Source organism: Elephas maximus, chromosome 17, assembly GCF_024166365.1.
Source record: "Elephas maximus indicus isolate mEleMax1 chromosome 17, mEleMax1 primary haplotype, whole genome shotgun sequence".
In the NCBI taxonomy this organism is placed as follows: Eukaryota; Metazoa; Chordata; class Mammalia; order Proboscidea; family Elephantidae; genus Elephas; species Elephas maximus.
Window position 1 is genome coordinate 23949890 of NC_064835.1, and position 26098 is coordinate 23975987.

The 26098-nt window shown below is 38.4% G+C and overlaps 1 protein-coding gene across 1 annotated transcript; it reads left to right on the top strand.

Annotated features, from left to right (window-relative positions):
* Nucleotides 1-24142: 24142 nt before the first annotated feature.
* On the top strand, nt 24143-25078 carry LOC126061101 (putative olfactory receptor 8G2). The gene has a single exon (XM_049857448.1). The coding sequence runs from the start codon at nt 24143-24145 to the stop codon at nt 25076-25078; it is 936 nt and encodes a 311-aa protein (XP_049713405.1).
* The last annotated feature ends 1020 nt before the right edge of the window (nt 25079-26098 follow it).

A 26098-nucleotide genomic window follows, 5' to 3' on the forward strand; every position in this document is an offset into this window, starting at 1 on the left:
GACAGTTTTGCTTTTTAGTTATTGTTTGCTGGATATATATTTTTTCATCCTTTGAGTTTTAGTTTGTTTATGGCTTCATGTCTAATGGGTGCCTCTTGTAGACAGCACTTAGATAGATCATATATTTTTATCCATGTTGCTACCCTTTCTTTCTTTATTGGTGCATTTAGACCATTTACATTAAGTGTAATTATTGATATGTATGAGTTTACTGCTGTCATTTTGTTTTTTTTTTATGATGTTGATTTCTTTGTTCTGCTTTCTGTGCTGAGTTCTTTTTGATTATGTATTTTCTTCTCAGTTCTTTCATTATTGTTGCTTTGTGTTTTTGTTGAGTTTTTGTGTTCTTCATCTTTATTTTGATGGGTAGGTTTTGTTAGCTTCCTTTGTGGTTACTGTAAAGTTTACCTTTATTTTTCTAAATTTAAACCAATCTTTATTTCTTGATATCACCCTATATTCCTCTCCATATGGAAGTTCTATGACTACACTGTTTGTTCCCCCCCTTTTACATATTGACATCTCTCGTTCTCTATTTTCAATCTTTTATCTTTGTTTTGTTTTTGTGAATTCCTTATCTGGGTTGGTGTACAGTTGTTCTGTCCTGTGTCTTAGTCTTAGATTACTGTCTGATGTTGTTGGTTCTATAACTGGAGAACTCCTTTTATTATTTCTTGTAATTTTGGTCTGTTTTTTAGAAATTCCCTTAAATTCTGTTTATCTGGAAATGACTTAATTTGCCATCATTTTTGAGAGACAATTTTGCTGGGTATATAATTCTTGATTTGTAATTTTTTTTTTCCTCCAAGGCTTTATATATGTCATCCCATTATCTACTTTCCTGCATGATTTTTGCTGAGGAATCAGAGATTAGTCTTATTGATTCTCCTTTGTAGATGACTTTTCGTTTAGCCTTTGCTTCTCTCAGGATTATTCCTTTGTCTTTGGTTTTGGCAGGTTTGATTATGATAAGTCTCAGTGAATTTCTTGTGGGGTCTATCCTGTAGGGGATTCATTGAGCTTTTTGGTAGATATCTTCTCATCTTTCATATTAGGGAAGTTTTCTGCCAGCAAATCTTTAACAATTCTCTTTGTGTTTTCTTTTATCCCCCACCTGTTCCCCCACCCCCCATTCTCATACTCTCATCACTTGTAAGTTATTCCTCTTGACAGTATCCCACGTAATTCTAAGGCTTTCTTCATTTTTTAAAATTCTTTTTTGCTGATTTTTCTTCAAACAAATTGGTGTCAAGGGACTTATCTTTAACCTCACTAATTCTGACATCCATTGTCTCAATTCTGCTCCTACAACCTTGTATTGGATTGTCTAATTCTGAAATTTTATTGTTAATCTTTTGAATTCCTAGTTGCTGTTTTTCTATGGTTTCTAGCAGGCTGTTTATTCTGTTGTTCTGTTTTTGCATTGTGTTCTTGAATTCTTCTATTACTTTCTCTATGTGTTCCTTCCTGATCTCTTGGAGAGCTCTGTATTTTAGTCTTTTGAATTTTTTCACACGTAGTTTCATTGCCATATCTTTCTCCAGAAGGTTTTCTGGTTCTTTATTTTGGTTCCCTGCTAGATCATCTTGTCCTATTTCTTTATGTGATTTGACATTGAGTGTTGTCTTCGAGGCATCAATAAGTTATTATATTTATTTATTTTTTTTGTATTTTTGTTTACTGTGTCCTGTATTTTTGTTTTGTTTTGATATATGCAAGTAGATGGGTATGTTTGCTATTCTGTTCACTGGTGTCATTGAATCTCTTACCTCCTGCCTCCATGTGGTCTGAGCAGCTACTGGGTGCATGAACCCAGAGGCTGTTCACTGTTCTTGAGTGGGTGCTGAAGATGCAGGCAAAGGTTTTTGGTGAGGAGATGAATCTGTTATACTTGTCACCTTGCCTAGAACACCAGTTTGTTCTCTCTGATAGTTGGGATGTGTGTTGTGTGTGCCTTGCCACTTACTGGTTGATTGGGGATCAGGTGCCTGGTGAACCAGCCACCACCTGTGTGGTATGGAGACTCTCACCTACTGTCCTGAGCAAGCAGGGTTGCATGGGCATGTTCAGAGCATGTACAGGTCTCTGGTTGCTGTGGGGTGTGATGTGGACATAAGGTAAGGGTCTGACAATTGCCCCCAGGTGCCCAAAAGGGGGGCATGCCCCTGTCCATGAGAGTGTATGGTTGGGGTGTTGTGCAATAGATCCTTAGGCATCTGGTACCATTGGCTGGAGGGTTTGGGAGTCAGCACTAATTCTTAGGACTCTGTCGTGGGCAGCAAGATGGAGCGGGTGGTACCACTGGCCCTCAGGTGGGTGAAGCCCCTTATTAGGGGTTTGGGCACTGTCAAATGTCCAAATCCACAGCACCTCTTTGGCTGCTGCATGTAAAAATTGGCTTTATAAATAAAACACTGAAACAAAAAAAAATGCCAACCAAGGAAAATATAGCATGCAAAACTCTTGTTCAAATATGATATTGAAAATAGGACATTTCCAGATAAACAAAAATTAAACCAAACCAAACTTACAAGAATTATTAAGTCTTTTGGTTTTGAGAACAAGCAACATCAGACCACAGCCTGAATCCAGGACACAAGATCTCAGCAGCCAGACACCAACCTAGGAAATGAACTCTCAAGGACTATCCAAAACCAAAAGAATTACAACAGGGAACCAGAGAGGTTAATCTGTAATTGACAACAATATCAGGAGAATAAAACAGGGAATAAATGGTGTAGGTATAGGACTTTCTAATGGAGAAGAATCAAGGTGAGACCAAGTAGTAATAGACTGGTTCAAACATAGGAAGATAAAGGTAAATTTCAATGTAACCACAAAGAAAGGTAACAAACCTACTCATCAAGATAAAGAAGTAAAACATAAAGTCTCAGTAGAAAATAATCTACAAAAACAAAAGAAATGAAAAACAAATCCACACACAAAAGGAATTCAGTACAGGAGAGTAAGAGGAACAAAGAAAAAGTTAGCACCACAAAAAAAAAAAAAAAAAAAAAACAGATTAAGACTACAAAATGACAGCAAGAAAGTCACACCTAGCAATAATTACACTGAACGTAAATAGCCTAAATGTACCCAGAGAGTGACAGAACAGATTAAAAAACAGGATTCATCAATAGACTATCTACGAGGCACACACCTTAGAAACAAAGACATACATTTATTAAAAATCAAGGGTTGGAAAAAAAATCTATCAAGCAGCTATCACAAAAGAGGAGGAGTGGCAATATTAATCTCAGATAAAATAGACTTTAAAAGAAAATCCACCATAAAAGACAAAGAAGGGCACTATATAATGATTAAAGGGCTATCCATCACGAAGGTATAACCAAATTAAACATCTATGCACCCAAACACAGGGCTCCAAAATACATAAAATAAACCCTAACAGCACTGAAAAGAGAAATTAACAGTTTTACAATAGTAGAAGACTTCAACACACAACTCTCTGTAAAGGACAGAACATCTAGAAAGAAACTCAACAAAGATACAGAAGAGTTAAAGGGCAAAATCAGCCAACTTGGCCTCATAGACATATGACATATACAGAACAATCCATCCAACAGCTGCAAAGTACACATTCTTTTCCAAAGCACATGGAACATTCTCCAGAATAGATGATGTCTTAGGCCACAGAGCAACACTCAATAAAACCCAGAACAATGAGATAATACAAAGTATTTTCTGACAACAACCCCATCAAGGTAGAAATTAACAACAGGAAGAGTAAGGAAAAAAAATCTGTTACATGGAAACGGAATAACACCCTGTTTAAAAACCAATAGGTAATAGAAGGAATCAGAGATGGGATAGATAAAATTCCTATAATCAAACTAGAATGAAAACACATCATACCAAACCTTTGGGACACAGCAAAGGCAGTCCTCAGAGGTTAATTTATAGCAATACATGCACACATCAAAAAAGGAGAACACCAAAGCATTACCTACACAACTCAAACAAATAGAGAACAGTAAAAAAAAAAAAAAGCCCACAGCCAGCAGAAGAAAGGAAATAATAAAGATCAGAGCAGATAAATGAAATCGAGAATAGAAAAATTATAGAAAAAATCAACAAAACCAAAAGTTGGTTCTTTGAAAGGATCAACAAAAATGACAAACCTCGGGCCAAGGTGACAAAAGAAGAGCAGGAGAGGAGGCAAATAACCCAAATAAGAAATGAAATGGAGGACATTACGATAGACCCAACTGAAATAAAAAGAATCATAACAGAGTATTATGAAAAAGTATATACCAATAAATTTGAAAACCTAGAGGAAATGGACAAATTTCTAGAAACACGCTACCTACCCAAACTAATACAAAATGATGTTGAAAATCTGAACAGAAATCCTAACAAGAGAAAAGATTGAAAAAAAGAAAACTCCCAACAAAAAAAAGCCTGGCCCAGATGGCTTCCCTGGAGAATCCCACCAAACATTCAGAGAGAACTCTGACATACTCAAACTATTTCAGCACATACTACTCAAACTATTTCAGAACATAGAAAAGGAAGGAATGCTTCCAAATTCATTCTCTAAAGCCAGCATAACCTTGATTCCAAAACCAAAGTCACCACAAAGAAAGGAAATTACAGGCCAATATCTCTCATGCATATAGATGTAAAAATTCTCAGCAAAATTCTAGCCAATAGAATTCAGCATCATATAAAAAAATAATAATAACAAGGACCAAGTAGGATTCATATCAGGTATGCAAGGGTGGTTCAACATTAGAAAATCAATTAATGTACTCCACCACATAAATAAAAAGAAAGGAATTACATGAGCATCTCAATGGACACAGAAAAGGCATTTGACAAAGTGCAACACCCATACCTGATAAAAACTCTTAGTAAAACAGGTATAGAAGGGAAATTGCTCAACCTAATAAAGGGCATCTATATAAAACCAGCGGCCAACAACATTATTAATGCAGAGAGGCTGAAAATGTTCCCCCTGAGAATGGGAACAAGATAATGATGCCCTTTATCACCACTCCTATTTAACATTGTGCTGGAAGTTCTAGCTACGGCAATAAGGCAAGAGAGAGAAAGCGCATCCAAATTGGTAGTGGAGAAGCTAAACTGCCCCTATTTGTGGATATGATACTATACATAGAAAACCTAAAAGACTCCACAAGAAAACTACTGGAACTGATGGAAAGTAACAGGATACAAGATGTACGTATAAAAATCAGTTGGATTCCTATATGCCAATAAAGAGAACGATGAAAAGGAAATCAGGAAAACAATACCATTTATTTGTTGTTAGGTGCCATCAAGTCTGTTCCAGATCACAGCGACCCTATGTACCACAGAAGGAAACACTGCCTGGTCCTGTGCCATGCTTACCATCACTGTTATGCTTGAGTTCATTGTTGCAGCCACTGTGTCAATACATCTCGAGGGTCTTTCTCTTTTCCACTGATCCTGTATTCTACAAAGCATGATGTCCTTCTCCAGGGACTGATCCCTCCTGACAACACGTCCAAAGTATGTAAGACACAGTCTCACCATCCTTGTTTCTAAGGAGCATTCTGGTTCTACTTCCAAGACAGATTTCTTTGTTCTTTTGGCAGTCCATGGTATACTCAATATTCTTCACCAGCACCACAACTCAAAAGTGTCAAGTCTTCTTACTCATTCAACAGTTTTTACATGCATATGATGTGATTGAAAATGCCATGGCTTTGGTCAAACACATCTTAGTCTTCAAGGTGACATCTTTGCTTTTCAATGCTTTAAAGAGTTCTTTTGCAGCAGATTTGACCAATGCAATGCATCTTTTGATTTATTGACTGCTGCTTCCATGGGTTTTGATTGTGGATCCAAGTAAAATGAAATGCTTGACAACTTCAGCCTTTTCTCTGTTTATCACGATGTTGCTTATTGGTCCAGTTGTGAGGATTTTTGTTTTCTTTATGTTGAGGTGTAATCCACACTGAAGGCTGTGGTCTTTGATCTTTATCAGTAAAAGCTTCAAGTTCTCTTCACTTTCAGCAAGCAAGGTTGTGTCCTCTGCATAACATAGGTTGTTAATGAGTCTTCCTCCAATCCTCATGACCTGTTCTACTTCAAATAGTCCAGCTTCTAAGATTGTTTGCTCGGCATACAAATTGAATAGGTGTGGTGAAAGGATATAACCCTGACTTACACTTTTTCAGACTTTAAACCACACAATACCCCATTGTTCTGTCCAAAAAAATGCCTCTTGATCTATGTACAGGTTCCTCATGAGCACAATTAAGTGTTCTGGAATTTCCATTCTTCCCAATGTTATCCATAATTTGTTATGATCCACACACTCAAATGCCTTTGCATAATCAATAAAACACAGGTAAACATTCTTCTAGTATTCTCTACTTTCAGCCAGGATCCCCCTGACATCAGTAACGATATCCCTGAATCCACTTCCCCTTCTGTAGTGGCCTGAATTTCTGGCAGTTCCCTGTCGATATACTACTGCAGCTGCTTTTGAATGATCTTTAGCAAAATTTTGCTTGCATGTGATATTAATGACATTGTTCGATAATTCCTGCATTTGGTTGGATCACCTTTTTTAGCAATAGGGATAAATACGGATCTCCTCCAGTTGGTTAGCCAGGTAGCTGTCTTCCAAATTTTTGGGCATGGACAAGCGAGCACTTCCAGCACTGCATCCACTTGTTGGAACATGTCATTTGGTATTCTGTCAATTCCTGGAATCTTGTTTTTTGCCAGTGCCTTCAGTGCAGCTTGAAATTATTCTTTCAGTATCATCCATTCCTGATCATATGCTACCTCTTGAAATGGTTGAACGTCAAACAATTCTTGTTGGTATAATGACTGTATGTATTATTTTCATCTTCTTTTGATGCTTCCTATGTCAGTTAATATTTTCCTTATAGAATCCTTAACTATTGCAACTTGAGGCTTGAATTTTTTCTTCAGCTTTTTCAGCTTGAGGAATGCAGATCGTGTCCTTCCCTTTTGTTTTTTCTACCTCCAGTTCCTTGCACATGTCATTATAATACTTTACTCTATCTTCTTGAGGTACCCTTTTAAATCTACTGTTCAGTAATTTTAGTTCGTCATTTCTTCCTTTTGCTTTAGCTACTCAATATTCAAGAGCAAGTTTCAGAGTCTCTTTTGACATCCATTTTGGTCTTTTCTTTCACGTCTTTTTTAATGACCTCTTGCTTTCTTCATATATGATGTCCTTTATGTCATTCCACAACTCCTCTGGTCTTTGGTTATTAGTGCTCAATGTGTTAAATCTATTTTTGAGATGATCTCTAGATTTAGGTGGGATATACTCAAGGTTGAACTTTGGCTCTTGTGGACTTGTTCTAATTTTCTTCAGTTTCAACTTGAACTTGCATTTGAGCCATTGGTGGTCTGTTCCATGGTGGACCCCTGGGCTTGTTCTGACTGATGATATTGAGCTTTTACCTCATCTCTTTCCACAGGTGTATTCGATTTGATCCCTGTGTATGCCATCTGGCGAGGTCCATGTGTATAGTTGCCATTTCTGTTGATGAAAAAAGGTATTTGCTATGAAGAAGTCATTGGTCTTGCAAAATTCTCTCATGTGATCTTCAGCCTCATTTCTATCATCAGGACCATATTTTCCAACTACCGATCTTTCTTGTTTCCAACTTTCATATTCCAATCACCAGAAATTATCAATACATCCTGATTGCATGTTCTATTAATTTCAGACTGCAGAAACTGGTAAAAATCTTCAATTTTTTCATCTTTGGCCTTAGTGTTGGGTGCGTAAATTGAATAATAGTCGTACTACCAGGGCTTCCTTGTAGGATTATGGATATTACCCTATCATTGACAGTGTTGTCCTTCAAGAGAGATATTGAAATGTTCTTTTTGATGATGAATGCAACAGCATTCCTCTTCAAGTTGTCATTCCCAGCATAGTAGACCATATGATTGTCCAATTCAAGATGGCCAGTATCAGTCCATTTCAGCTCATTAAGGCTAGGATATCAATGCTCATGTGCTCCATTTCATTTTTGATAATTTCCAATTTTCCAAGATTCATACTTTGTCCATTCTATGTTCTGATTATTAATGGATGTTTGCAGTTCTTTCTTCTCATTTTGAGTCATGTCACATCAGCAAATGCACATCCCAAAAGCTTTACTCCATCCACATCATTAAGGTCGACTCCACTTTGAGGAAGCAGCTCCTCCACAGTTCTCTCCTGAGTGCCCTCCAACCTGGAGAGCTCATTTTCTGGCACTATATGAAACAATTTTCCCCTGGTATTCATATGGTTTTCACTGGTTAATTCTTTTCAGAAGTAGATTGCTGAGTTTGTCTTCCTAGTCTGTCTTAGTCTTGGAGCTTAGCTGAAACCTGTCTGCCATGGTTGACCCTGCTGGTATCAGAATACTGGTGGCAGAGCTTCTAGCATCACAAGCAACTGAAATCCCCCACAGTTTACAGGAACATGGGGGATATCATTTTATTTTTTTAGGGGTTATTATAAAATACCATTTATAATAAAAAAATAGCCCCCCCAAAATAAAATACTTAGGAATAAATCTAACCAGGGATGTAAAAGACCTATACAAAGAAAACTACAAAACACTACCGCAAGAAACCAAAAGAGATCTAGATAAGTGGAAAAACATACCATGCTCATGAATGGGTAGACCCAACATTGTGAAAATGACAATTCTACCCAAAGCAATTTAAAAATACAATGTGATCCTGATCCAAATACCAATAACAGTCTTTAAAGAGATGGAACAACTAATCATTATTTTTTTATGGAAAGGGAAGAAGCATCAGATAAGTAAAGCACTATTGAAGAATAAAGTAGAAGGACTCCTACTACCTGACCTCAGAACCTACTATACAGCTATGGTAATCAAAACAGCCTTGTACTGGTACAATGACAGATACATTGACCAATGGAACAGAATTGAGAGCCCAGATGTAAATCCATCCACCTATGGTCACCTGATCTTTGACAAGGGCCCAAAGTTCATCAAATGGGGAAGAGGCAGTTTTTTTTTTTTTTTTTTTTAAATGATGCTGGCAAAACTGGATGCCCATCTTCAAAAAAATTAAACAGGATCCATACCTCACACCATATACAAAAACTAATTCATAATGGATCAAAGACCTAAATATGAAGCCCAAAACTATAAAGTTCATAGGAGAAAAAATAGAATCAACACTAGAGGCCCTAATACAGGGCATTAACAGGATATAAACCACAACCACCAACACAGAAATTCCAGAAGGTAAGCTAGATAACTAGGATCTTCTAAAAATTAAACACTTATGTTCATCAAAAACACCACAAGAGTAAAAAGAGAACTTACAGACTGAGAAAAACAATTTGGCTATTACAAATCAGACAAAGGTCTAATCTGTAATATCTGTGGGGAAATTCAACACCTCTACAACAAAAAGACAAATAATCCAATTAAAAAATGGGCAAAGGAGACTTCCGGCCAACTTGGCACCATAGACAGAAGCACCATGCCATCCCTCCACGAGAAAGAACCGAAAAACTAAGTAGAACAGAGACAAACATCGTCCCTGGAACCTGAACTGTCAAATGAAGAGATAAAGAACTCAGCCAAGCACGGAATGGAATCAGAAACTGACAGAGGACAGAGAGTGAGGAGGGATACGTGAGGAAGCCCCTATGAGCTAAAGCAGCACAGATCCACCATCTTGGACTCCTATCACGGATCGGCAGACAGGGAGCACAAGAAAGAAGCTTTGTGGAACTTCCAGCAGGAGACAGAGCACCCAGTAACCAGCGATACACACTTACCCACCCCGCATTCTCTCCCTGCTCCTCTACCTCGGAGCTTTCTGGCTGGCTGCAGTGGCTCGGCCTGCCCGGAAGTGCAGTGTCCGTGCTGCTTGGATTTGCCCCACCCACGTTGGAGATCAGTAAACAGGGAGTACAGGAAAACAGCTTCATTAAGTTCCCAGCAGGAGACAGCACCTGGTAAGGAGCGATGTGTATGCTTTCCTAAACTCCCCTTACTCCCACTCACTCCTCTGCTTCCCACCAGACACAGCCTCTTGCTTTGGCCTCAGGTTGCTTGGATTTGTCCTGCCCTTACGGCCCCTGAGCTGGTATTAGTTCTTTCGGTCTCTTTTGGTGTCTTCTGTGCCTCCTATCACCTCCCCCTCTTTTCTGTGGAACACCTGGCTCCATGTGCCATCTTTGCTGCTTCTTCTAAGGCTGGGAAGCCACCCTTAATGGAGGAACCACTCCCCTGGCCTGGGACACCACACTGGTGGGATACCTGGGGCTTTTTTTTTCCTTGTTTTGCCTTGTTCTGTTTGGTTTTACTTTGTTTGTTTGGATAAACAAAATGTGGTACATACATACAATAGAATAGTATGCAGCCATAAGGAAAAGTGAGTTCTCAAATCATCTTACAACCTGGATGAAACTGGAGGACATTATAGTGTCACAGGGGAAAAAATAGTATATATCTCTAGGATATTTTAGATTATAAGCCCAGTTCCCAGTGCTGTCTAGTTGGTTCCGACTCATTTTAGATTATAAGTAAAATAAAACCTGATTTAATTCATTTGAATGTTAAAGGAAATTTTGTCTCAAAAAAAAAGGGCAAAGGCAATGAACAGACACTTCACAAAAGAAGATGTTCAAGCCACCAACACATGAGGAAATGCTCCTGACCACTAACCATTAGAGAAATGCAAATCAAAACCACAATAAGATACCATCTCATTCTCATCCCAGAGTTACTGTCAGGAATTAAAAAAAAAAAAAAAAAAAAAAAAACAGGAAATGTTGGAGAGGCTGTGGAGAGATCAGAACTCTTATGGATTGCTGGTGGGAATGAAAAATGATACAACCATTTTGGGAAACAATATTTCCCTTCCTTAGAGAAAGCTAGAAATAGAAATACTATAAGATCCAGCAATCCCACTCCTAGGAATATATCCCAGAGAAAAAAGGGTCTTCACAGGAATAGACATTTGCACACCCATGTTCATTGCAGCATTATTCACCATAGCAAAAGACAGAAACAACCTAGATGCCTGTCAACAGTTGAATGGATAAACAAACTATGATACATACTTGCAATGGCATATTATGCAATGATAAAGAACAATGATGAACTTGCGTGGTATCTCTTAACATGGATGACTCTGGAGGGCATTATGCTAAGTGAAATAAGTTAATCACAAAAGGACAGATATTATATGAGACTACTGTAAAACCTCATGAAAAGGTTTATACACAAAAGGAAACAGTTTTTGATGCTTATGACAGAGGGGAGGGGATGCTTATGAGGTAATGGAAAAACTAACTAGACGGCAGTGGGTAGACAATAGATAACTGACAACTTTGGTGAAGGGTAAGACAGTACACAACACTGGGGAAGTCAACACAACTTGTACCAGGCAAGGTCATGGAAGCCCCATTAAAAAATATCCAGATCTCGGGGGCCAAGATGGCGGACTAGGTGGACGCTACCGCGGATCCCTCTTGCAACAAAGACTCGGAAAAACAAGGGAATCGATCACATACATAACAATCTACGAACTCTGAACAACAAGCACAGACTTAGAGATGGAAAACGAACAAATACGGGCAGACAGCGACCGTTTTCAGAACCAGGAGCCAGCGTACCAGGCAGGTGACCTTCGGAGCCCGATCTGGGGCAGAGCCCAGGGGGGCAGACAGCACAGAAAGGGGGCCCACCCCTTCCCCCCGAACCAATCCTGGGAGGAAGTCTAGCTGGTTGGCGCGGGCGGCGTAGCAGTGCAGCCGGAGGGAGAAGCACCCGGGAGGCAGTGACTGATCTGGGAGTGGGGAGAACAGCGTCCCAGCTGGGGTGCCGTCCCGCCAGGAGTTAGGCGAGAAGCCAACAGGGGACGAGCGGGGGGGGGGTCAACTATATTTCCCTAAAGTGACCCCGGGGCGGGGTCCACACGTTCGTGTGGGAGGACGCACACCCAGTTTGTGCGAGAGGTGTGGCGCACCGGAAGGAGAAGTCTCCGGGAGGAAGTGACTGGTTCCGGAACGGAACGGGGAAAGCAGCGTCCCAACCCGGAAGTCGTCCCGCTGGGATTTGGGCGCGCGCACGGGTGGGGCGTGACTGCAGAGCCCAATTATAATCGCCTGAATAGACCCTGGGGGCGGGCCCGACTGTTCGTGCGGGTAACGCCCACCCAGTGCCCGCGAGCGGTGCCGCGCACCGGAGGGAGAAGTGCCCGGGAGGAAGTGACTGGTTTCCGAGCAAGGAAAGCAGTGTCCTAGCCGGGGGCCCGTCCCGCCCGGATTTTGGTGAACGGGGGCGGAGCGTGAACAGTATTCAGCTCTATATTCTGTGGTGCTACACTCCTAGCTCTCAGATCCCTCCCCCACCCTCCCCAGGCGGCCCCATTAACATCCGAATACCCAGAGCCAGAGGGAGAATTCAGATAGGGATCTGACTGCATTTTTTTTTTAGCCAACTACTTGGAAAATCTAGTTTCCCAGTGATGGCTCGGAGACAGCAGTCCATATCAAACCACATAAAGAAACAGACCATGACAGCTTCTCCAACCCCCCAAACAAAAGAATCAAAATCTTTCCCAAATGAAGATACAATCCTGGAATTATCAGATACAGAATATAAAAAACTAATTTACAGAATGCTTAAAGATATCACAAATGAAATTAGGATAAATGCAGAAAAAGCCAAGGAACACACTGATAAAACTGTTGAAGAACTCAAAAAGATTATTCAAGAACATAGTGGAAAAATTAACAAGTTGCAAGAATCCATAGAGAGACAGCATGTAGAAATCCAAAAGATTAACAATAAAATTACAGAATTTGACAATGCAATAGAAAGTCAGAGGAGCAGACTCGAGCAATTAGAATGTAGACTGGGACTTCTGGAGGACCAGGGAAACAACACCAACATAGCTGAAAAAAATTCAGATAAAAGAATTAAAAAAAATGAAGAAACCCTAAGAATCATGTGGGACTCTATCAAGAAGGATAACTTGCGAGTGATTGGAGTCCCAGAACAGGGAGGGGGGACAGAAAACACAGAGAAAATAGTTGAAGAACTCCTGACACAAAACTTCCCCGACATCATGAAAGAAGAAAGGATATCTATCCAAGATGCTCATCGAACCCCATTTAAGACTGATCCAAAAAGAAAAACACCAAGACATATTATCATCAAACTTGCCAAAACCAAAGACAAACAAAAAATATTAAAAGCAGCCAGGGAGAAAAGAAAGGTTTCCTTCAAGGGAGAATCAATAAGAATAAGTTCAGACTACTCAGCAGAAACCATGCAGGCAAGAAGGGAATGGGATGACAAATACAGAGCACTGAACGAGAAAAACTGCCAACCAAGGATCATATATCCAGCAAAACTCTCTCTGAAATATGAAGGAGAAATTAAGATATTTACAGATAAACACAAGTTTAGAGAATTTGCAAAAACTAAACCAAGACTGCAAGAAATGCTAAAGGAGATTGTTTGGCCGGATGACCAATAACATCAGGTACCAGCACAATACAAGGTCACAAAACAGAATGTCCTGATATCAACGCAACTCAAATAGGGAAAGCACAAAAACAAACAAATTAAGACTAATTCTAAAAAATAAATAAATAAACAAAATAATACACACAACAGGAAATCATGGAAATCAATAGATAAACGATCACAATAATCAAAAAGAGGGACTAAATATAGGAGGCATTGAACTGCCAGATGAAGAGTGATACAAGGCGATATAGAAGGATACAAGTTAGGTTTTTACTTAGGAAAATAGGGGTAAATAAAAAGGTAACCAAAAAAAGGAATATCAATTCCATAACTCAAGAAAAAAGCCAAGAAAAACGTAACGACTCAATAAACACAAAATTAAACATTATGAAAATGAGGATTTCACAAGCTACTAAGAAAAACGTCTCAGCACAAAAAAGCATGTGGAAAAATGAAATGGCCAACAACGCACATGAAAAGGCATCAAAATGACAGCACTAAAAACTTACTTATCTATAATTATGCTGAATGTAAATGGACTAAATGCACCAATAAAGAGGCAGAGAGTCACGGACTGGATAAAAAAAACACGATCCATCTATATGCTGCCTACAAGAGACACACTTTAGGCTTAGAGACACAAACAAACTAAAAGTCAAAGGATGGAAAAAAATATATCAAGCAAACAATAAGCAAAAAAGAAGAGGAGTAGCAATATTAATTTCTGACAAAATAGACTTTAGACTTAAATCCGCCACAAAGGATAAAGAAGGACACTATATAATGATAAAAGGGACAATTGAGTAGGAAGACATAACCATATTAAATATTTATGCACCTAATGACAGGGCTGCAAGATACATAAATCAAATTTTAACAGAATTGAAAAGTGAGATAGACACCTCCACATATATAGTAGGAGACTTCAACACACCACTTTCGGAGAAGGACAGGACATCCAGTAAGAAGCTCAATAGAGACACGGAAGACCTACTTACAACAATCAACCAACTTGACCTCATTGACTTATACAGAACTCTCCACCCAACTGATGGAAAGTATACTTTTTTTTCTAGCACACATGGAACATTCTCTAGAATAGACCACATATTAGGTCATAAAACAAATCTTTCCAGAATCCAAAACATCGAAATATTACAAAGCATCTTCTCAGACCCCAAGGCAATGAAGCTAGAAATCAATAACAGAAAAACTAGGGAAAAGAAATCAAATACTTGGAAAATGAACAATACCCTGCTCATAAAAGACTGGGTTATAGAAGACATCAAGGAGGGAATAAGGAAATTCTTAGAAAGCAACGAGAATGAAAATACTTCCTATCAAAACCTCTCGGACACAGCAAAAGCAGTGCTCAGAGGACAATTTATATCGATAAATGCACACATACAAAAAGAAGAAAAAGCCAAAATCAGAGAACTGTCCCGACAACTTGAACAAATAGAAAGTGAGCAACAAAAGAACCCATCAGCCACCAGAAGAAAACAAATAATAAAAATTAGAGCTGAACTAAATGAATTAGAGAACAGAAAAACAATTGAAAGAATTAACAAAGCCAAAAGCTGGTTCTTTGAAAAAATTAACAAAATTGATAAACCACTGGCTAGGCTAACTAAAGAAAAACAGGAAAGGAAACAAATAACCCGAATAAGAAATGAGAAGGACCACATCACAACAGAACCAAATGAAATCAAAAGAATCATATCAGATTACTACATAAAATTGTACTCTAACAAATTTGAAAACCTAGAAGAAATGGATAAATTCTTGGAACAATACTACCTACCTAAACTAACACATTCAGAAGTAGAACAACTAAATAGACCCATAACAAAAAAAGAGATTGAAATGGTAATCAAAAAACTTCCAACAAAAAAAAGTCCTGGCCCAGATGGCTTCACTGCAGAGTTCTACCAAACCTTAAGAGAAGACTTAACACCATTACTATTGAAGGTATTTCAAAGTATAGAAAAAGACGGAATACTACCCAACTCATTCTATGAATCTACCATCTCCCTGATACCAAAACCAGGTAAAGACATTACAAAAAAAGAAAATTTTAGACCTATATCCCTCATGAACATAGATGCAAAAATCCTCAACAAAATTCTAGCCAATAGAATCCAACAACACATCAAAAAAATAATACACCCTGATCAAGTGGGATTTATACCCTGTATGCAAGGCTGGTTTAATATCAGAAAAACCATTAATGTAATCCATCACATAAATAAAACAAAAGATAAAAACCACATGATCTTATCAATTGATGCAGAAAAGGCATCTGACAAAGTTCAACACCCATTTATGATAAAAACTCTAACCAAAATAGGAATTGAAGGAAAATTCCTCAACATAATAAAGGGCATGTATGCAAAGCCAACAGCCAATATCACTCTAAAGGGAGAGAACCTGAAAGCATTTCCCTTGAGAACGGGAACCAGACAAGGATGCCCTTTATCACCGCTCTTACTGAACATCGTGCTGGAAGTCCTTGCGAGGGCAATTAGGCTAGACAAAGAAATAAAGGGTATCCAGATTGGTAAGGAGGAAGTAAAGCTATCACTGTTTGCAGATGACATGATCGTATACATGGAAAACCCTAAGGAATCCTCCAGAAAACTACTGAAACTAATAGAAGAGTTTGGAAGAGTCTCAGGATATAAAATAAACATACAAAAATCACTTGGATTCCTCTACATCAACAAAAAGAACACCGAAGAGGAAATAACCAAATCAATACCATTCACAGTAGCCCCCAAGAAGATAAAATACTTAGGAATAAATCTTACCAAGGATGTAAAAGACCTATACAAAGAAAACTATAAAACTCTGCTACAAGAAATTCAAAAGGACACACTTAAATGGAAAAACATACCCTGCTCATGGATAGGAAGACTTAACATAGTAAAAATGTCTATTCTACCAAAAGCCATCTATACATACAACGCACTTCCAATCCAAATACCAATGTCATACTTTAAGGGAATAGAGAAACAAATCACTAATTTCATATGGAAAGGAAAGAACCCCCGGATAAGCAAAACATTACTGAAAAAGAAGAAGAAAGTGGGAGGCCTCACCCTACCTGATTTCAGAACCTATTATATAGCTACAGTAGTCAAAACAGCCTGGTACTGGTACAACAACAGGCACATAGACCAATGGAACAGAATTGAGAATCCAGATATAAATCCATCCACGTATGAGCAGCTGATATTTGACAAAGGACCAGTGTCAGTCAGTTGGGGAAATAATAGTCTTTTTAACAAATGGTGCTGGCATACCTGGATATCCATTTGCAAAAGAATGAAACAGGACCCATACCTCACACCATGCACAAAAACTAACTCCAAGTGGATCAAAGACCTAAACATAAAGACTAAAATGATAAAAATCATGGAAGAAAAAATAGGATCTACCCTAGGAGCCCTAATACAGGGCATAAACAGAATACAAAACATTACCAAAAATGATGAAGAGAAACCAGATTATTGGGAGCTCCTAAAAATCAAACACCTATGCTCATCTAAAGACTTCACCAAAAGAGTAAAAAGACCACCTACAGACTGGGAAAGAATATTCAGCTATGACATCTCAGACCAGCGCCTGATCTCTAAAATCTACATGACTCTGTCAAAACTCAACCACAGAAAGACAAACAACCCAATCAAGAAGTGGGCAAAGGATATGAACACACATTTCACTAAGGAAGATATTCAGGCAGCCAACAGATACATGAGAAAATGCTCTCGATCATTAGCCATTAGAGAAATGCAAATTAAAACTACGATGAGATTCCATCTCACACCAACTAGACTGGCATTAATTCAAAAAACACAAAATAATAAATGTTAGAGAGGCTGCAGAGAGATTGGAACTCTCATACACTGCTGGTGGGATTGTAAAATGGTACAACCACTTTGGAAATCCATCTGGCATTATCTTAAACAGTTAGAAATAGAACTACCATACAACCCAGAAATCCCACTCCTCGGAATATACCCTAGAGAAACAAGAGCCTTCGCACAAACAGATATATGCACACCCATGTTTATTGCAGCTCTGTTTACAATAGCAAAAAGCTGGAAGCAACCAAGATGTCCATCAACGGACGAATGGGTAAATAAATTGTGGTATATTCACACAATGGAATACTACGCATCAATAAAGGACAGTGAGGAATCTGTGAAACATTTCATAACATGGAGGAACCTGGAAGGCATTATGCTGAGCCAAATGAGTCAGTTGCAAAAGGACAAATATTGTATAAGACCACTATTATAAGATCTTGAGAAATAGAAAAAACGGAGAAGAACACATACTTATGTGGTTTCAAAGGGGGGAGGGAGGTAGGGAGGGAGAGGGCATTTTATTGATCAATCTGTAGATAAGAACTGCTTTAGGTGAAGGGAAAGACAACACTCAAAACAAGGAAGGTCAGCCTAATTGGACTGGATTAAAAGTATAGAGGTTTCCGGGATAAAATGAAAGCTTCAAAGGATAGCGAAGCAGGGGCTGGGGTCTGGGGGACTTGGTTTGAGGGGACTTCTAAGTCAATGGGCAAAACAATTCTATTATGAAAACACTCTGCATCCCACTTTGAATTGTGGTGCCTGGGGTCCTAAATGCCAACAAGCGGCCATCTAAAATACATTAATTGGTCTCAACCCACCTGGAGCAAAGGCAAAGGAAGAACACCAAGGTCACACGACAACTAAGAACCCAAGAGACAGAAAGGGCCACATGAACCAGAGACCTACATTATCCTGAGACCAGAAGAACTAGTTGGTGCCCGGCCACAGTCGATGTCTGTCCTGTCAGGGAGCACAACAGACAACTCCTGAGGGAGCAGGAGACCAATGGGATACAGACCCTGAATTCTCATTAAAAGACCACACCTAATGGTATGATTGCGACTAGAGGAATCCCAGAGACAATGCTCCCCAGAACTTCTGATGGCACAGGACAGGAACCATCCCCGAAGACAAATCATCAGGCAAGAAAAGGACTGGTCAGTGAGGGGGGAGAGAGATGCTGATGAAGAGTGAGCTAATTAAATCAGGTGGACACAGGAGAGTGTGTTGGCAACTCTTGACTGGAGGGGGGATGGGAAGATAGAGAGAGAGGGAAGATGGCAAAATTGGCACGAAACGAGAGACTGTAAGGGCTGACTCAATAGGGGGAGAGCAAGTGGGAGAAGGGAGTAAGATGTATGTAAACCTACATGTAACAGACTGATTGGAATGGTAAATGTTCACTTGAAGGTTAATAAAAAAAAAAAAAATATCCAAACTCCCTGAGGGTCCGAATTGCTGGGCTGAGAGCTGTGAGGACCGTGGTCTCGGGGGACACCTACCTCAATTGGCAAACATAGTTTATAAAGAAAATGTTCTTTTTTCTACTTTCGTGAGTAGCATCTGGGGTTTTAAAAGCCTGTGAGTGGCCATCTAAGATACTCCACTGGTTTCACCCCTTAGGGACCAAGGGAGAATGAAGAAAACTAAAGACACAAGGAAAAGATTAGTCCAAAGGATGAATGGATTATAATTTCTGCAGCCTCCACCAGACTGAGTCCAGTACAACCAGATGGTGCCTGGCTACTACCACTGACTACTCTGACACGGGTCACAATAGAGAGTCCCAGAGGAGCTGGAGAAAAATGTAGAGCAAAATTCTAACTCACATGCACGAAAAAAGATCAGACTTTCTGGCCTGACAGAGACTAGAGAAACCTCAAGGATATGGCCCCCCGGATACCCTTTTAGCTCAGTAATGAAGTCTCTCCTGAAGTTCACCCTTCAGCCAAAGATTAGACAGGCTCATAAATCAAAAAGGGGCACACCAGCCCAGGGGCAAGGATTAGAAGGCAGGAGGGGACAGGAAACCTGGTAACAGGTATCCCAAGGTCGAGAAGGGAGATTGTTGACAGGTCGTGGGCTTGTTAGCTAATGCCATAAAACAATATGCATACTAATTATTTAATGAGAAATAGTTTGCTCTTTAAACTTTCATCTAAAGTCCAATAAAAAACATAAATATTGGCTTCAGGTACATTTCCTGCCCATTTCATCCTAAAGGGGTCTTGTGGTGTCAGGTCACCCATAAAGCACTGCAGGAGGTAATAGATGCGGGTGAAGGGTTCTTTAAGTCTGTTGTTCCTGTACACCAGTGACTGAGTGAAGAAAGGGGTGCCTCTGGACCCAGAATTGAGTTCCTGGTTCAGGAGGCATGGCACTGTTGAATGTCCCAGGATTGGTGTCAGAGCAGAGAGGGGCATGGATGAGGAGAAGGAAGCACTCCTTGTAGGTGGAGCTCTAGTGGGGAATGGTTATGGTGCCTGGTGGTTTGGGAGCTTCACTTAACTTTCACAGGTCCGGTGCTGCTCCTGTTTGGTCCTAGATGTGTGTGCAGATTCACTGCTGCTCAGCTGCACCATATGGGGTGAATTTCAGTTTGGGATGTTGCTGGTTGCCTCAACCTTTGTGTGCTGTGCAGATTCAGCTAGCGGGATACCGGTGATCTCACAATCCATAATTCCCCATTTCTACTGTTTTTGGATTGTCTTTCCTTCCATCTGTCTCTCTGTGATTCTTCAGCCTTGACTTTGATGATTAGGGTTTCTAGATTGTCATATATACCCATTTCACTTGTTTTTCCAGGTCTTTGTTGTAACAGGAATGAAATGAAGCATTTGAGTATTCCTCCATCTTTGCCCTGTCTCCAAGATTGTCAAATTCCTGAGAACAGAAAATTGTGTTTTGCATTGTATCATGTTTCTTGGTCTGTAGTTATATATTTCTTGTTTTTGTGCCATAGTTGATCCTGAATCATTGTGACCCTATAGGAGAGAATAGAACTTCCTCCTACGGTTTCCTAGGCTGTAATTTTTACAGAAGCAGATCACCAGATTTTTCCTTCTGTGGAGTGGCTGGTGGGTTTGAACTGCTGACCTTTTGGTTGGCAGCCTTGTGCTTTACCAATTATGCCACCAAGTGTTCTCATGTAATTATTAATAAAATTTTCCACAGTTTATTGATTATTCTGTTACTAAGTTTTTGAACTTCTTCCTCAAATTTGCAAAAATGACTTTAAATATATTAAAGCCGTGAATCTATCAGTAATTAAAACATATAAAGTTAATTCAATAAAGTAAATAATTGCAATTATTGTATTTGTTAATTGTAATTATTATATGAAAAGGATATAACATTTAATAAGTATTTTGAATCAATATTTAAAAATATGTTTATATCTCACAATGTAATTCAGTCTCTATAGGGAATTAAAATGATCTGTATGTTTCTGGTTTTTTAAAACAATTCTCTTGTACTTTTAGAAGAAAAAGAGGCATTATATTTCCATGTTAGGCTTGTTAGGAACTCATTGTAATATCTGAAAGTTGCTCCCATTCAGATCCTACATTGAAATACTCCAAGTATTACTGTTTTATGAGCACAACGTGATATCTAAATACTGTTAGTAGAGATCATTGTGGGGGGCGGGGTTTAATCTTATACCTTAGGTTGTTTTCATGATTTTCTCTATATCCCTTATGGGAGATCACTTTCAAAAACATATTCAATCTATATTTTCAATGTTTTTTGAAATTTTGAATTTTTTAAAATTTAAATATTTTACCATGAAGCCTGTTGGAGCTCTAACAACATCTTTGTTTGAAATCCATAATGAAATAAGAGAAATAAATTATACTTAGGTGAGGATATTAAATATTTGAGAGCCAATGGAGAAAAGGGAAAACTCTAATTGCTTCTTTTCCCAAGAGTTGATACCCGTGAGATACGAATCTAGTGAGAGGTCATTATGATTGTTTGTTTATAGTTAGACCCTTAACATCTATACCCAGAGTATAAATTCTTTCTGTCATATCTGCCAACCAGTGCAAAGAGTCTGATGGCATTGGGCATCAGCATCATAAGAGATCAAGAACAATGACTCAAAATAAATGTCAAAGGAGACTTAGGTGATGCCTCCCTCAACATCAAAGAGTACTGGAAGGTTAGTATTCAGAACTGTCCACTGGGATCCTCAGAATCATTTTCCCCTTCAGAACAACAGAGAAGAAAAATGTACAGCACTGATATCTTTAGGAAGTATGCAATACTTGTTGGGAAATAAGAAATTATAATAAAAGTAATTTGTTGTTAGATGATACAAATTTTTGAATGGCATGAAAATTGGTCTGAACTTTATAGAACATGGAGAATATTGATGACTTTTAGGAGTTTAATATTTAGTAAAATAATTGTGAATCTCTGTATTAGTATTAATGTCAAAAGGACCAACAGGAAAGTGACACTAAGAAAAAAAAATTATGGTCATCATTATGGGAATGAAAATGGGCAAATGAAAGATACTTTAGAAACTCAACAGATTGCAACTAAAACAATACTAATATTTATGAACTTCTTGCCAACAGCCAATACTAAGCACCTTCCAAACTTGTTTTATTTAGCTTTTGTATCACTACCAAGAGATAGATATTAATATCTCTGTTTTTTTTTTTGAGACTTGGAGAATGAAAGTAGTTTGCCCAAAGCCATACAGTAAGTATGAGACTGAGCTGAGATTTGAGCACTGAACTGTCTAACCATATCAGTGCTCATTAAACTAATAAAATCATAAAATGCTGGAATTGAAAGAGGTATTAGAGATGATATAGTCAATCTCCATCCAGAGATTTTGTTCTTGAACAATGTGTATGCTAAGTGGTTATTCAGGCTATTCAGGCTAACTGTTCTAATTGTGAGTATCTAGTTGCACATTTGGCAGCAGATTTCATTTCTGGATATGTCTGACTGCTAGAATATTATTCTTTGTTGTAAAACAAAATACTTCCCTCCATAGTTTCCAGTAGTTTGTTTTACTTCAGTCTCTTGAAGACATATAAAAACAATCCAAAAAACCCATTGCCCTCAAGTCAATTCCAACTCCTAGCAGCCCTGTAGAACAGAGTAGAACTGCCTCACAGGGTTTCCGAGGCTGTAATCTGTACAGAGCAGGCTGCTACATATTTCTCTCATGGAGCGGCTGGTGGATTCAACCTACTAATCTTTCAGTCAGCAGCCAACCAAAAAACAAAAAAAAAAACAAACTAAACCTGTTGCCATAGAGTCAATTCCTACTCACAGCGACCGTATAGGACACAGTGTTTCCAAGGAGCAGTTGGTGGTTTCAAATTGCCAATCTTCTGATTATCAGCTGAGCTCTTAACCACTGCATCACCAGGACTTCATTAAAAAGAGTGTATCATCTCTTAAGTATAGCAATATTTTAAACATTTGAAGATAGCTTTCAAATGTTACATGTATTTTTTTGCAAGTTGTATATCCCTAGTTCTTTTAGCTATTTTTTGAAGCAAAAGGTTTCTAAATATTTTTCCTAAAATTGTCTATATTCCATGTATTGTATTACAGCTGAACAGTTTTTACTTAAATCTTAAGTAGGACTATGAATTTCCGTTTTATAGAATCTGTTTTCTTTGCAAACATAGACTAAAGATATATGTTTGTAAAATTCTACAAATCACACTGTTGACTAGTATTGTACTTAGACTGAATTCCAGTGTATGTTGCATGTGCTCTATTAATCCACATCTCTGCAATCTTTAACTTCTGTAGTAAACATACATAGAATATGTGATTATAATATCTAACCAGCATAAAAGACATGTTATATTTGTCTTCCACAACCCTTCATATGTTTCAGTAATATGCATAGTCTTCTAACCTCTACCACTTCCGCCATGAAATCAAATTAAGGTAGTAGACCAATCATATCTACTGCTTTCCAGGCCACAGGGGAGGAATACGTGACCTAACATTAATTAGGTCATTATATTAATCCTCTGGGATTGTTCAATTAGAAAGAGTAGAAAACAATTCCTCCCTCTTAGGGAGGCTGTTGAGCTATAAGTGCAGGATCAACAGGGCGGTTATGGCCCTGCCTTGTAGTCTGTGTGAAGAAGGCTGGGACAAAGAGCCACAAAGTCTCAAGATGAAAAGGTCTTTGTAGCTTTCCTGTCCTTTAGCTATTTTGAGTTAGGGTTCTAGTAAGAAAAATAACTCACACTAGGATTAGTAATTTCCACAGATTTATGAACCCTGTTTATTGATTATAAAAAACTTTCACTACTATTCCTTATTCAGAGTCAAATGAAAATATAAATATTATGCCTTTTAATATTTGTGACAATATATAGAAATAGAATATGGGAGCAAAAGAAAAAAATATTGAGAAAAAATCACTAGTAACATTCCTTCTGACTGACTATAAAAACTCACAAATTTGTGTTTTCTCTTAAAAATTTATAAGATATCTTAATTTATAAGATACTTGAAGTCTGTAGTTCCTCCTGTGGTCAACCATCATCAATGGATTTTCCAGAGTTACAGGAGAGACTCAAAAGACCTCTGGAATATTTCTCTCTTCTGATGAGGGAGAAAATAAGGATCTCCACCAAATTGCTTTCTCCCCTCCACACACATACATACACATGGGCAAATGCTCATACACACATACTCACACACACATATAACATTGGAATTACTTTCTCTGTTTTAGAACCAGCTGGGAGGATAATGGACCATAGAAATCATTCTTCAGTAACTGAGTTCATCCTCTTTGGGCTAACAGAATATCCTGAACTCCAGCTGCCCCTCTTCTTCCTCTTCCTAGGAATCTATGTGGTCACAGTGGTGGGGAACCTGGGCATGATCACACTCATTGGACTCAGTTCTCACCTGCATACTCCCATGTACTATTTCCTCAGCAATTTGTCCTTCATTGATCTGTGCCAGTCCACTGTGATTACCCCCAAAATGCTGGTGAATTTCGTGACAGAGAAGAACATTATCTCCCACCCTGAATGCATGACTCAGCTCTATTTCTTTATTATTTTTGCTATTGCAGAGTGTCACATGCTGGCTGCAATGGCATATGACCGCTATGTTGCCATCTGTAATCCCTTGCTTTATAATGTTGTCATGTCTTATCACGTCTGCTTCTGGCTTACAATGGCGGTATATATTCTGGGCATCATTGAATCTACAATTCATACAGGCTTTATATTGAAACTCTTTTTCTGCAGTACCACTGTGGTTAACCATTATTTCTGTGATCTCTTTCCACTCCTGAAGTTATCCTGCTCCAGCATCTATATCAATGAATTATTGGTTCTGAGTCTGAGTGCATTTAACATCTTGACTCCTGCCTTAACCATCCTTGTCTCCTACATCTTCATCATTAGCAGCATTCTCCATATTCGCTCCACTGAGGGCAGGTCCAAAGCCTTTAGCACTTGCAGCTCCCACATCTCAGCTGTTACAATCTTTTATGGTTCCACAGCATTCATGTACCTGCAGCCATCAAATGTCAGCTCCATGGACCAAGGCAAAGTGTCTTCTGTTTTCTATACTATTGTTGTGCCCATGCTGAACCCCATGATCTACAGCCTGAGGAATAACGATGTCAAATTTGCCCTGAAGAAAATTCTAGAAAGTAGAGCATACTCATGAATCAATGCTATCTTGTCCTATCAGTAATAGATATTTGGTTTGCTGATATATATAATTTGTTCAGCTAAATTTTGAAGTTTGTGGTTTTCTTGATACTTCTTCTCCTACATAAAAAAAAAAAACCAAAATTCTCCTTCAGACCACCACTTTCTACAAGTCTGTATTACAATGACTATATAGAAATATGGAGAATAAAATGAAAGGCTGTTTAGAATTATAGGAACTACGGTTTCATTGTTCAATAATAATACAACCAAACAAAAAGATGATGAAAGTAGCATATATTATTGAGATATTACAAAATGTCAAACCCTGTACAAAACACCTTAATGCATCACTTTAATATTTAGAATATTCTCCCAGGGAAAATACTAGTAGTATTCTCCTCTTAAAGGTGAAGAAATTTAATCTTAGAGAGTTTTCTTAACCTATCTCAAGCCTCAAACAATTAATAATTAAGCCTGGAAACAAACCTGAGAAGTTCCACTCCGAGATTCATGATTTTACTCAAAGTGTAACTGTAGGAGGTATAAAGACTCCCTAAGGATTTTCTACACCAAGTATCACTAGCTCCCTATATGACTGTGCTGCTGTCCTCTGAATACACTTCATTAAAATTTCACCTTTTTTGACATAGTGAAAATAATAAAAATTCTTCAGATCTGCACTGATCAAAGCAAAATGGAGCACAACTAGGAACTTCTTCATTATGGAGACTCCAATCATATGTGATATCAACTACTTGTGTAAAAGCAAACCAGATAAGATTATTTTATCTTCATACCAGTAATGACTTGGTTGTTTTTGAGTCAACTCCTCATAAAAGCCACAAACCCAGCTAAGTTGTATGACTTCCATGATGTTGTTTTTTTTTTGGCCCCATAATTTTCAAAATCACCCTTTCATATAAGTATTACCTTGAAAACACTTCTTCTTTCACCTCATTTTATTGCTTTTTGATTCAGAATATTTAAGATCTTGCATCTGTGACTTTATATGATCATTGAAATACTCAAATGC

Excerpts from the sequence above, each read along its gene's own strand:
- LOC126061101 (XM_049857448.1), top strand. The coding sequence starts at position 24,143 with ATGGACCATAGAAATCATTCTTCAGTAACTGAGTTCATCCTCTTTGGG.